Source organism: Rhincodon typus, chromosome 36 (assembly GCF_021869965.1).
Source record: "Rhincodon typus isolate 14 chromosome 36, sRhiTyp1.1, whole genome shotgun sequence".
Classification (NCBI taxonomy): Eukaryota; Metazoa; Chordata; class Chondrichthyes; order Orectolobiformes; family Rhincodontidae; genus Rhincodon; species Rhincodon typus.
The window spans coordinates 19,277,272-19,290,635 of NC_063367.1; the positions used below are offsets into that span (position 1 = coordinate 19,277,272).

At 47.9% G+C, this 13,364-nt stretch overlaps 1 protein-coding gene across 2 annotated transcripts in view; it reads right to left on the reverse strand.

Moving 5' to 3' along the window:
- Positions 1-13,364, reverse strand: part of igf1ra (insulin-like growth factor 1a receptor) — a 255,113-nt gene that overhangs the window by 51,911 nt on the left and 189,838 nt on the right. Inside the window, exon 3 of one of the 2 annotated variants that reach the window (XM_048617169.1) lies at positions 7,307-7,610. In XM_048617169.1, the coding sequence (XP_048473126.1) occupies positions 7,307-7,610 (304 nt within the window). Of the gene's footprint in view, positions 1-7,306; positions 7,611-13,364 lie in introns of those variants that run through there. The other variant, XM_048617170.1, reaches the window with a different exon arrangement.

Below are 13,364 nucleotides of genomic sequence, written 5' to 3' on the forward strand. Positions count from 1 at the left end.
GGAGGGAGGGTGAGAGAGGGTGAGGCAGAGAGAGAGTGTGTGTGTAAGAGGGAGGATGAGAGAGGGGGAGGCAGAGAAAGAGCGTGTGTGTAAGAGGGAGGGTGAGAGGGGGGAGGCAGAGAGAGAGTGTGCGTGTGTGTGTGAGAGAGAGAGGGGCAGAGAGAGAGAGGGGCGGAGAGAGAGAGGGGCGGAGAGAGAGAGAAATGGAAAGAGAGAGAAGAGAGAAAGAGAAAGAAAGAGAGAGAGAAAGAGAAAGAGAGAGAGAGAAAGAGAGATGCTGCCACAGTCATAGTTTTGTTGCTGGGCGTCATTAGTTCAGCGGCTGTTTGCGGCAACGCATGTATCTTTGGCCAATCAGATTTGTCACCAATACCACCACAGTTTGGAAAGAGTGAGCTGGGGTGAAACCGTCCCCAGTATCACAGCCCTCAGCACAGTTCACTAAAGGGCAAGTCTGTTCACACCAGGGTAAAGAGCAGAATACAGCTGGACATGCAATCGAACAGGATGAGTGTGCAGGCTTGAGACCTTGGCTTTGGGCTGATGTAGAGAGTCTCCCCAGACTGCTGGCGTCGATCGGTGGGGGGGGCCTCTAGGGGTGACTGGATTTGGAAGCAGGCCCAAATCCGACAAGGTGCCCACATTGAGGAATGGCCAGCTCAGGAAGATGCTGGTGGGTGGATGGGATCTGGTTCAACGGCTTTCTGAGCACTAACTGCATCGGCAATTACAGTCTAGAGAATGAACAAACTTGCATTCACATAGCACCTTTCGCATCCTCAGACAGCCCCAAAGCATTTCACAGCCATGTGGTGCCGTGTAGACAGACACAACAGTGGCATACAGTATATGGACCACAAGCAACTTGGAAGACAATCAGTTAACACAAAACCCAAATACTGTACAGGTTAGAAACGTCAGATTCAAACAGAAAATGCAAGTCTGATTCTCTCTCCAGGGCTGTTGCCAGATGTTGATGGCCTATTATCAGATAACCTGGTTTTAGGGGTTTTTGTTGAGAGATCAACGCTGGATCATACACTGTGGAGGATTCCTTAGCTGTTAATCTTGGAGTCATGGGATCTCTATCTGCTCCAGAGGGAGGCATGTACATGTTGAAAAATAAGGGGTCACTACTTCAGACTGGAAGGAGGAGAATCTTTTTCCAAGTGTTGAACCTCTCTCCCTCAGAAGGTGGTGGAAGGAAACTGTGAATATTTTTAAGAAAGAGGGGCTTCGATTAGGAAGTGAAAGGTGTTGGGGCTAGGCAGCAATGTGGAACGCTCAGATTAGCTCGATCTTACTGAAGGACGGAGCAGGGCTAGAGGGGCCAAATGGCCTACTCCTTCTCTAAACCCAGATACATGCTCATCCTGTGCAGTTCCCTGAAGTGGCTCGGACTGACTCAGTTAGCAACAGCCAGCTACAATACAAGATGTCACCAAACACATGCTGGTAAAGCTGAGGGAGGAATGTTGGCCGGGGCAATGGGAGACCTTGCTGCCCTTCGAATATTGGTGTGGAATCACCCAAAGCCCCCAGAATGTTACCACCACGGCTTGCTCCGATAATGCAATCTCCCTTCGCAGCAAAAAGGCAGCCGTACATTACAGAAATAGAACTGTTTGCAGAGTGTGCAAGCTTGCAAGAGACAAGTGTGTGACCAGTGTGAGAGCAGGGTGTGACCAGTGTGAGAGCAGGGTGTGACCAGTGCGAGAGCAGTGCGTGGCCAGCAAGAGACCATTGCGAGGGCATGTGTACGAGAGAGCATGCGTGTGAGACAAGGCATATTCGCCTGTATGTAGAGCGGAAAGTGGCCAGGGTGAAGGAGGTCAGAAAGACCTCTTCCTGGCAGGTTTAGCCCTGTATCAGGACAGTAGGTGCCTGTTAGTTTGTCCCTGCAACAGCGTTGTCGTTTACATGGACGGCTCATTAAAACGTACTGCTCACCAGGCCTGGTATCTGCTGCACACTCTTTGGGAAACTGCATGACTTGGTTATCAGATGTTTGGAGAAATGTCACAGCCTCCCAGCTCTCTGAGATTAGCCAGTGTGGATTCCCATGGGAAATAAGTGAGTGTGGTTTCACATGGGGATGGTGTTTCTATCCTTCAGCAGTGACTTGGGGAGCAGGCATGACTGGGGAGGAAGGTGGGGGTCTCCAGTGTTCCTTTGCTTTTAACCCCCTGAGGGGTATTTGCGCTGCATCTCCTGGACTGAGGCACAACAAAGTCTCTGTTCTCTCCAGGCTTTAGCTGGGTAAATGCCAGCTAGAACCGGGCTCTACAAGGCAGAACACGTCCAGGTTAATCCCCATCAGCGCTGCTGGAACAGGCACTGGGATTGGGCACGGTGACCATGGTGCCCCCTGGCAGTGGTACACTGTGACCATGGTGCTCCCTGGCAGTGGTACACGGAGGGAAGCAATAGAATGGGGGAGAGGGGGCCAAGAGAATGGGGAAGGTGGGGGGAGCGAGAGAATGGGGGACGGGGGGGGGCGCGAGAGTGGGGGGGGGGGGGGGCCAAGAGAATGGGGGAGAAGGGGGTGGGAGAGAGGTGGAGAGAGAATGGAGGAGGCGGAAAGACAGATTGGGGAGGAGGCGGAAGAGAGAATGGGGAGAGAGAGAGAGTATGAAAAAGAAAGCAGGGGAAAGGGAAAGATGAGGGACAGAGGACAGCAGGGCAGACAGTGAGAGAGAGAGTGAGACAGAAAGACAGAGAGAGAAAGGTACAGCAATATTGGGAGAGAGATAGAGAGCAAAATCATGGGACAAAAAATCCAAGAGAGACAGTGGTAGGTGCTGGGGGGAGACGGGGTTTAGAGGATCTGAGGCAGCATGGGAAAGAGGCACAAAGCAGAAGCACAGGCAAATGGTTAGTGACCGATGAAAAGGGGACTGTTGTCATTGTTGAGCAGTGAGTTGGGGAATCGGCATTGTTAGTTTAATTTTAAAAGCTGACACCACCATGAAATGATGTAGACTCGCTCTGGAGTGCTGTTCCCTTATGCCTATTTTTTTTTGCACTGAATTGAGGTGAGAACCTATTGTTTAAAGAAATCCAAATCACACAATTTCTGCCCTCAAGCAGATCACAGAGAATGTATCAAACTGTGACGGTCAACAGAGATCAAACACAAACCATAAACAGCTCCACAACTCTCTCTAAAAACTGATGCAGCTCCAAGGCTGAAATCTAATTTACGTCACCCAACACAGAGCTAATGTCTGGTCAAATTAAGTAAACCCATTCAAATTGAATTCCTTGCCACAGTATAATTACCAACCATTCACCTAATAACTAGCAACCAAAAAAAAACAAAGCATGTGCATTGTGTTAGAATCATGTTGTCATCATTCTCTAGGAACCAGACAAACGGAGAGACAGAAAAACCACAGGATCTCGGCTGTGCAGGGGATAACGTAGGCAAAGGGACACACAGGAATAGGACGAGACCATTCAGCCCTTCCAGCATGTTCCACTCCTCAGATCTTATGGCCAGCTCTATAACTCAATTTACACAGTGTTCCAGAACCCTGAATAATCTGAAAAATCTCTCAAGGTCAAATCATGAACATTGTAATCAACTCCTAAATGTCTGTGGATAATCAATCTTCAAGTGCTTGTAAGGGAGAAGAACCAGTCGTAATGTTTAGCATTTCCAAACTCTGCCACTTCTGATCAAAGATCATCAACTTGAAACATTAATGCTGTTTCAGCGGTCATCACTACTGCCTCACAGGGCTAGTGACTGGGTTCGATTCCACCCTCGGGCGACAGTCTGTGTGGAGTTTGTACATTCCCCCCGTGTCTGTGTGGATTTCCTCCGGGTGCTCCAGTTTCCTCCCACAGTCCAAAGATGTGCAGGTTAGGGTGGATTGGCCATGCTAGACAGTCCCGTAGTGTTCAGGGTTGCGCCAGATGGGGGTTACAGGGATAGGGTGGGACGCTCTCTGGCGGGTCGATGCAGACTTGATGGGCCGAATGCCCTCCTTCCGCACTCTATGATTCTCTCTCTTCACTGACATGGCCCAAGCTGCTGAACATTAAACACTTTCTGTTCTAATGTGCGTGAGATGTTTACAGTTATTGCTCACATCACAGTAATTGAGGCTCGAGGATCGTTCATCGAATGCAAAATATGCTTCAAGATTTGAGAGATGAAAAAGTGCTATGAGTAAAGAGAATCATCCCAAACATGATTTTTTTTAAAAAATGGAATGCATAAAAATGTGAAAAGCATTTCACATTGAAATGAATTCTTATGCAAACAAAATAAGCTCTTAACCTTCTGCTACAGGAAACTATAGAATGGGACAGAGATACAGGCTGAGATACAACACCACATAGTCTGCCTGCCTTACATACAGGATATGTACCAAACCTAACTGTTCCTGTTCTATAGCCTTCACAGGAAGGGCTGTCACTTTTATTCTCTCCCTTTACACATCTTTCCCCAACGACCCGCACTCCCAGGCTCATTTAAAACTGTTCTGGAGTTCCTCAAGAAGACCTTTTCACAATTTGTAAACAGAAGAGACAATATGGTTTTTTTGTGTAGGTGGTCCTCACAACCTTCCAGTTGCTTAAAATTTCAATAAATCACCTTGCTCCCACACTGGCATTTCCATCTTTAGCCTGCTACAGTGTAGCAACAATACCCAACACAAAGTTGGAGAAACAACACCTCATTTTCCACTCAGGCACGTTACAGTCTTCAGGACGAAATGCTGAGTTCCATAACTCCAGAGTATTATCTCTGTCCTTCATTTTTCTTATATTCCCTGCCCCATCATATCCCCTTTGTACCCTATTGAGTTTGCTCTAAGAAAACATAGAAAATATTTACACCTATTTTACATCACCACTCCTTTACCACATTACTGCCTTTCTCTCTTGCTCTGGGTACACTCTCAATCTGTTCCACTCAGTGCTCTTCCCCCTCTGTCATTACCATAAAACCACCATTTTCTAGCACCAGTTTTGAAAAACTGTTATATTAGTCTCGAAACATTAACTCTGTTTCTCTCTCCATAGATGCTGCCAGACCTGCTGAATTTCTCCAATACTTCGTGTTTTTATTAGAAGTGTTAGTGGTACTTGGTCCCTCGAAAAGTGCTGATCTTATTCAAACTTAATCAGATGGCATCTCCTAAACCTGCCACCTCTCACCCACAAGGGCAAGAGTGGCAAGTACATGAGAACACAACACCCTAAAAGTTCCCCTCCAAGCCAGACATCATCCTGCCTTGGAAAATATATCACCGTTCCTCGAGTGTCGCTGGATCAAAATTCAGGATCATTGAATCACAGATATCGTACAATCCCTAGTGTGGAAACAGGCCATTCAGCCCAACAAGTCCACACTAACTCTCAGAAGAGCATCCCACCCAGACTCACCTCCCCCTACCCTATCCCTGTAACCCTGCACTTCGCATGGATAATCCACCTAACCGACACATCCCTGGACACTATGGAAAATTTAACAATGGCCAATCCACCCTAACCTGCACATCTTTCGACTGTGGGAGGAAACCCATGCAGACACGGGGAGAATGTGCAAACTCCACATAGACAGTCGCCCGAGGGTGGAATCGAACCCGGTCCCTGGTGCTGAGAGGCAGCAATGCTAACCACTGAGATATTGTGCCACCCTAAGGGGATGTGCCCTTCTCCAGAACAATTAAGATATTGGATAATGTATTTCCAAGTGCTTGTAAGTGAGAAGAATCATTAGTAAGGTTCAGCATTTCTAACCTTTGCCACTTCTCATCAACTTGAAACATTAATTCTGTTTCAGTGGTTCACACTGCTGCCTCACAGCACTAGGGACCCGGGTTCAATTCCACCCTCAGGTAACTGTCTGTGTGGAGCTTGCACATTCTCCCTGTGTCTGTTTCCTCTGGGTGCTCCAGTTTCCTCCCACAGTCCAAAGATGTGCAGGGTAGGGTGGATTGGCCATGCTAAATTTTCCATAGTGTCGGGGGATGTGCAGCCTAGGGGTTACAGGAATAAGGTGGAGGCTGGGTCTGAGTGGGATGCTCTTCAGAGGGTTAATGCAGACGTGATGGGCTGATGGAAAATAATTGGGGGCCCTGCCAACAACACTCAGGAACAAAATATAAAACCAGTAGACTTGGCTGTGTAGTTGAAAGCAAGATGGATGCTTCCTTTTCAGACTTGACTCTGTCTCTGTAGTTAGACAGGCTGCTTTTGTGTAAAAATAGCTTAAATGTCGTGAAAACTCATGCAGTGGAGACAACATTTAACTGACTTTCTCCAATCCCTGTGCGAGCTTCAGGTGAGCAGATAGCAGTAGGCCTCCTGGTTCATCCCCACTTATAAGTGAGCACTTTGATTCAGGCTGGTGTTTCTGTGCGGGGCTAACGGAGTGCTGCAAGTGTGGTGGTGTCCATCTAATAAAGGGGACAGCTACTCTCCACACCTACTTTACATCTCCACAACACCTTTAATACCAAGGATTTTCTGAAGAAGGGCCCCGAACCGAAACGTCAGCTTTCCTCCTCCTCTGATACCTGGCCTGCTGTGCTCCTCCAGCTCCACACTCTATGATTATTCCCGTTCCCTGTTGGGTACTCATTTGGTGGATGTGAAAACAACAAAAAAAAAAAAAAAAAAAATCCCACCATATGGTTTTCGAAGAACAGCAGAGCTGTCTCCCAGACCCTCACCCAACCCTCAGTGATTGTGGCTTGACTGGCCCTTCTTTTCATTGCGGGTGGGATCATTCTGTGCACTAAGCATTTCCAATGTTTATCTAAGTAAGAAATGGCCACATTGCAGGGGAAAAAGAGACAGGTTCATTTATGCTTCTAGAAGCTACATGCTGTGGGCAAAAGGAACATGTGCAGGAATTGCATTTATATTCCAAATTAAAGACAATAGCTTCCTAGCGCATTCTCCATGGCAACGCTTCAACCAGAGTCAACTCGCCAATCAATCAGCACCCTTTTATCATGTGGTATAAATTGTTGCTCCCTTTGAAATTTGGCATTCTTGCATCTGTCCTGATGACTGCAAGCCAAAAAGTCTTGGACAGCTTGTCTCTTTATTCCAGCAATGCTCACGTTCTGTACGACCAAGCAACTACGATGACCAACATATTGGCTGTGGGATGCTTTGGGCCTTCCTCAAGAACAGATGTTCTTTCTATTTTAATTGCCTGAGGAATTATTAAAATAAACTCAACACATTTCCAACCCTGGGCGAAAGACAAGATGGGAGAATGGAAAGCAGCAGGAGAGCGCGCTGACATTAAAAACAAGAGCAAGATGCTTTCTCCAACCTGCTGCCATTGCGGATGTAGCCGGCTGGACATTCAAGGATACACTCTCCCTGGTGAAGGACGAACGGTTCCTTGGGACTGTTGCCTTGGAGCTTGGAACAGAAGTCCTTGGTCACGCATCGCCAACCTCCGTACTTGTAAGTGCCCGGTGGGCAGCTGGGCAGGCAATGGCCCTCGTGGTAGTAGTTCTGACACGCCATGCAGGCCCTGTTGCTGTGCAGGGTGGTACATCCTCCCAGACACTCTTCATGGCAACACTCATCCTTGTCGTTACAAGCTCGCTTTCCACAGGTCTTCGGGCACACTGCAAAACACACACACACACAAATGTTATTGAGATGGTTAGGACTACATTGACTGGAGGGGAGATGCCGGTGTTGGACTGGGGTGGACAAGGTCACCAGGTTTTGGCCCAACTGGCTTATTTGAAATCATATTCTCTCGGAGCGCTGCCCCTTTGGGACTTCACCTGATGAAGGAGCAGCACTCCCAAAGCTTATGATTTGCTGGACTAAAACCTGGTGCTGTGTGGCTTCTGACGGTGTTCAGAGAAATTAGTGGGGAGAAGATCTCACAGACATTTATGAGACTTCACATTTGCTGCATGCACCACTAGTGCATAGAGACCACATTGTGTACCATCCAAATTCATTGCAACAACTCACGAAAACTCCTTCACACAGCATCCCGTGACCCCGTCTGCTCGATCCTGGCCCTGAGGGCAAGGGAATGGGAGAACACCCCTGCCGTGCAATTTCCCGTCCAAGCCCCTCACCATCCTGGCTTGGAAATATATTGTCGTTCCTTCACTGTTGCTGGGTTACATCAGGGAAACCCCTCTCCTACAGCACCGTGGACAAGGACTGCAGCTTACTAACACCTCCTCAAAGGCAGTTAGGGATGGACACAAATTGCTGGCATTGTCAGCAATCTCCATGACCCAACAGCTAAACGAAAAGCAATCGGCTTGGCAGACAAGCTTAAAGCAAAACGAATGTGCGCTCTACAGGTTACAGTATACTGTTGGTCCTGTGCAACCACACTTGGACACATTGCTTTTGTGTAAAACCAGCTTAAGTGTTGCTGACAGATGTCCAGTCAAACACAAATTTGCTCCAATCCTCTCATGCTACAGTTGGGCGAAACTAGACTACATTTGCCACTGTCACTGTGGCCTCATTTGGGTCTCTGGGCTTGACAAGCCAATAGTTCTTTCCTGTTTACTCACTGAACTTGACTATTTCAACAGTTTCCTGGCCAGGTTCCCATCTTCAATGCTCAGCAATAAAAGTGAACATCCAAACCTCCTGCAGCCTGTATTCTAACTCACCATAATTACTGCCCATCCACTTACCCAATCACCCACACAGTCTCAGTACAGCTACACCTCAAAATTGAGACCCTCACTCTCCATGGACCTTGCCCCTTCTTATCGCTGTCATCTCCAGTCTCTAGGAACCCCGTCCTCCCCTCTTTCACCCCCCCTCAGATCTCTCACAGCTCACTCCACGGCACCTTTACAGGCCGAACCTCTAGAATTGTTTCTCCCTGAACAAGGCCCTTTTCCCCAGGGTAGGGAGAGTCCAAAACTAGAGGGGCATAGGTTTAAGGTGAGAGGAAAAAGATTTAAAAGGGACCTAAGGGGCAACTTTTTCATGCAGAGGGTGGTGCGTGTGTGGAATGAGCTGCCAGAGGTAGTGCGTGGAGGCTGGTACAATTACAACGTTTGAAAGACATCTGGATGGGTATATGAATAGGAAGGGTTTAGAAGGATATGGGCCAAATGCTGGCAAATGGGGTTAGATTAATTTAGGATACCTGGTCACCATGGATGAGTTGGACTGAAGGGTCTGTTTCATTGGTGTACATCTCTGCGACTCTGTCTCTTCCTTTCAGTGATATATAGTTATAGAATCCCTACTGTGTGCAAGCAGGCCATTCAGCCCATTGAGTCCACACTGACACATCAAAGAGCATCCCACCCAGTCCCAAACCCCTACCCCATCCCTGTAACTCTTAACTTACACATCCCTGTGACGGTAGGGTAAGGTCAGCTTGCCCAATACACCTAATGTTTGGACAGTGGGAGGAAACCGGAGCACCCGGAGGAAATCCACGCAGACATTGGGAGAACTGTCTCCACACAGACAGTGGCCTGAGGGTGGAATTGAACCCTGGTCCCTGTCGCTATGGGGAAGCAGTACTAACCACCAAACCACCGTGCTGCCCCAACCCTCCTTCTACCTAACTTTTTGCCTGAGATTTTGGTCATATGTTCTAGTATTTCCCTTTGTTGGTCTGGTGACAGATCCTGGTTGACAAGAGGCACACAACAGTGCCTCGCTGTAGCTGTTTCTCTAAATTAAAGTTGCTGCAGGTTATTTGTCTCCTTCCCATGGAGTGTGGGCATTTGTTAGGCCCATCCCAAACTGCCCTTGAATGGAGTGGTTTGCCAAGGTCACATGGGCAGTAGAGAGCCGACCACACTGCTGTGCGGTCTGGAGTCACATGCAGGTCTGCCCAGGTAAAGATGGCAGATTTTCTTCCCTAAAGGTCATTAGTGAAGGCATTTTTTTTTCGTAACAACAGATGATTGTTGCCATGGTGCCCGGTTACTGAGGCTAGCTTTATCATCCAGATTAAAAGTCACATTTGAACAAAGGTAATTGTCCGAGCCTCTGGCAAGGCGAGCCCCATGACGTTATCCCAATGTTTCCTCTCCCCTAACCGCACAAAACCTCAGTTTGAAAGCCCCTGGAAACCTTTATAAGAAATGGAGTTCAGCTCTAAGCAGTTCCACAATGTTCCAACACTTGCCAATCTAAAGTAGCAATGAAGTCGAAATTAGGTTTGCCATACACTACACTTTATACAGTATGTACAGTTCTTCAAAGTCTGCAGTTTAGTTAAATGAAAGAGCAAAATTGCAGGAAGTGAGAAAACACAGTCGCATACTCAAGGACACGCTGTACCTTGTGCTGCACCTGTGACACTCCATAACTACTCAATAAGAAAAATCAGGTTGTTTCCATGACACCCTGGGAGCACCAAGGATTGAACAATTCCATGCTTCTGGGCAAACCTGAGGAGGCAGGCTCTTATCCATCAGTAAAATGCAATATCTTCTCTCCTATCTTTCCTCTCCACCACCAACCCCCATCACAATCCTGAAAGAGTTGACACTTTATTGAAAAGGCAGTTCTACAGCCATCAGCACAGTCCTTCTGTAGCAATATAGGAACAGGAGGAGGCTGTTCAGTCCCTTTAGCCTGTTCTGCTATCCAAATGGATCAGAGTCATACAGCACAGAAACAGACCCTTCGGCCCAACCAGTCCATACCGAACATGATCCCAAACCATGCTAGTCCCACCTGCCTGTTGCTTGCCCATGTCCCTCCAAACCTTTCCTATTCACATACTTATCCAAATGTCTTTAGAAAGTTGTAACTGTACCCACATCCACCACTTCTGAGGGGTCTCCTACTTAAAGTGGGAATAAGGAGGAATTTTATCACTGGCAGGTTTGGGATTTTCCCTTCCCCTGCGAGCAGCGGAGGCTGGGTCGCTGAACATATTTATGCCAAGTTGAACAGAACTTTGATCTGCAGGAGAGTTGAGGGTTTTAATAGCGGCTAGAAGGTAGAGCTAAGGTCACAAACAGATGGGTCATTACTGTACTGGTCTCCAACCCTGGGGTCACTGCGCCCTGACAAAACTGGCCTCTTTCACTCGAATTCTAGTCACATCTCCAGCCGCCTGTGCCCTATGCTCGTTGATCCCTCTCTCAATCTCTATCTCTCCCTCTTTCCTTAAGACCACCTGAAAACCAAAACGGTCCCAGTCATTGGTCCCAGCGCTAGTTTGCAGCTGTGTAAAAGTATGACACACACATTGCCAGCTTTCTTCTGCTATGTCAAGGAATTCCAACATGTACCAAGCAACTAATAATTCTTTTAATCATCTTCTGCTGCACCTCCCCCCCTCACAATAAGAATCAGCTATAAATGACTCAAAATAAAGTGAACATTTATCAGTGCTGGCACCAATAAATCATCTGCTAATTTAACAGTAACAAGAATGATTAACAAAGCAATTTAGCAAGTGTTGTGGAGTACAATACCAAGCAAGACTGCAAGGGGATTCAGTCACAAGACTCCCCGAGGAGGGACAGGAACGACACTGGTCTAGTTTTGGGCCCTTATCAGGTACGACACACCAGAGTGACAGCACCCCGTAGAAATGGGACCCTTCATTTTGCCTTCTGTATTTTGCTTTTATTTAACGCACACTCATTTGGTTGCTTCTAACAGGCTGGGTACAGACCATACTAAACCAGTCAGCACTCGCAATACCCTCAAAACAAAGCATCTCCTGTTCGGTGCGATTCTGTCGTAGTATTGTTCTGCAAGTGTTGTCCAGAGTGCATTAAGATGATGTGTTGCACTTACACTGTGGCTATTTACACTTGATCTAATGGTCCCCACCCTCCCCCACCTGCCCTCATGCCACTACAGCCCCCAACCATCCTCCCCTCCCCCCCCCGACCCCCACACACATCTCACCCTCCCCCAAACCCTGCCCTCACACCTCAACTCTCTCCCTCGCCCTCCCAATTCCACCCCTGCTCTCACTCTCAGAGAGGCCACAGCAGCTTCAAGCCTCAACCTGGGATCGCAGTGGGAAAAAGTTTGGGAGGCATAGTCTGAAGGAGGACCTTCAAGGAGAAAGGGACAGAGAGAGGGTTGGAGGGTTCAGCCAGGGAATGTAACTGGGCATAGGGGCAGATTGCTGCAGATGCTGGAATCTGACGTTAGCTTGCTCTCTCTCCATGGATGCTGCCTGACCTGCTGTGATCTCCAGCCTTTTTTTGTTTTCAGCGTCATTCGGCATTTGGAACCTGCATCCATCAGTTTGTGTGTTACTGGCCCAGCCCAGCTCATCACCCGAACAGGTGAAGTTTGACTGAATGAAAATTAAAAGCTTCTGGAACTGGGCACTAGCACCCACCAAACTCCAGCACATGGCCTGGAGAGGGTCAGCAGCTCAAAGAAAGATCATTGGTGGTCAACGTGTGTTTGAGAAGCGAAGGCTGGAGCAATATGTCAGCAATCACAGGGTAACCTCTGCACAGGAAGCTGACTTTACAGCATGGCTAATGATCAACAAAACAGGCCCCCCCACCCCCGGTTTTGATCAAAACAGGCAGCTAGGGTTGTGGTGGGGGGGAACAAACAAACAAGTCATTTATAATCCCATTCTCCCAACAGTTTCAGAAAGTCCTTGAACAAGCCCTTGCGGTTACTGCAGGTCCTTGGACAAGAGCAATAAATCGAGTCTCGATTACTTGGTCAATCCATGCCTTTTAATTTTACACGGCTAATATAGTCTTGTAGCTTTGCAGAGCGTGTTAACAACAGGTCTGACTGTCTGTCTACAGACAAGACGAAGAGCTCTGATGAAGAGTCCTCTCAGACTCAGACGATTAACTCTGCATCTCTCTCCACAGATGCTACCAGACCTGCTGAGTTTCTCCAGCATTCTCTGTTTTTATTTCAGATAAAGTACCACCTCCTGTAACAACAACTTTACACATGACCAGGATGGGTTGAATGTTTTATTACCAAATACTCCTAGCTTGACCCATTCCCTGCAAAATTCTCGAGCCCACATCAACCTCAACACTTCCAGGTCCAGCCTTCCGCAACACCGCCACCACCGCCCCACCACTCAGGGTGCTCTGCTCCCTCCCTTCCCAAGCTGCTTTCACTCGTCACCTCTCTTCCCCTCCCTGCACGCTCAAATCCCAAGGCCTGGCTTTGTTCATCAGAGCTTAGGAGCTCTCAGCTCACTCCTTCCATCCTCACCCCACTTCTTCGTCACATTGAACTTACAAACAAGTGCGATCTGTCGTTGTAAAGTGAAGACATAGCCTTTCTTGGGAGTGAGCAAAATGTGGGGCTGGGGGATACGCCAAAGGGAACGTGGTGAGATGTGGGGCTGGTGTATACACACCCAAGGGAGCGCGGTGAGATGTGGGGCTGGTGTATACATGCCCAAG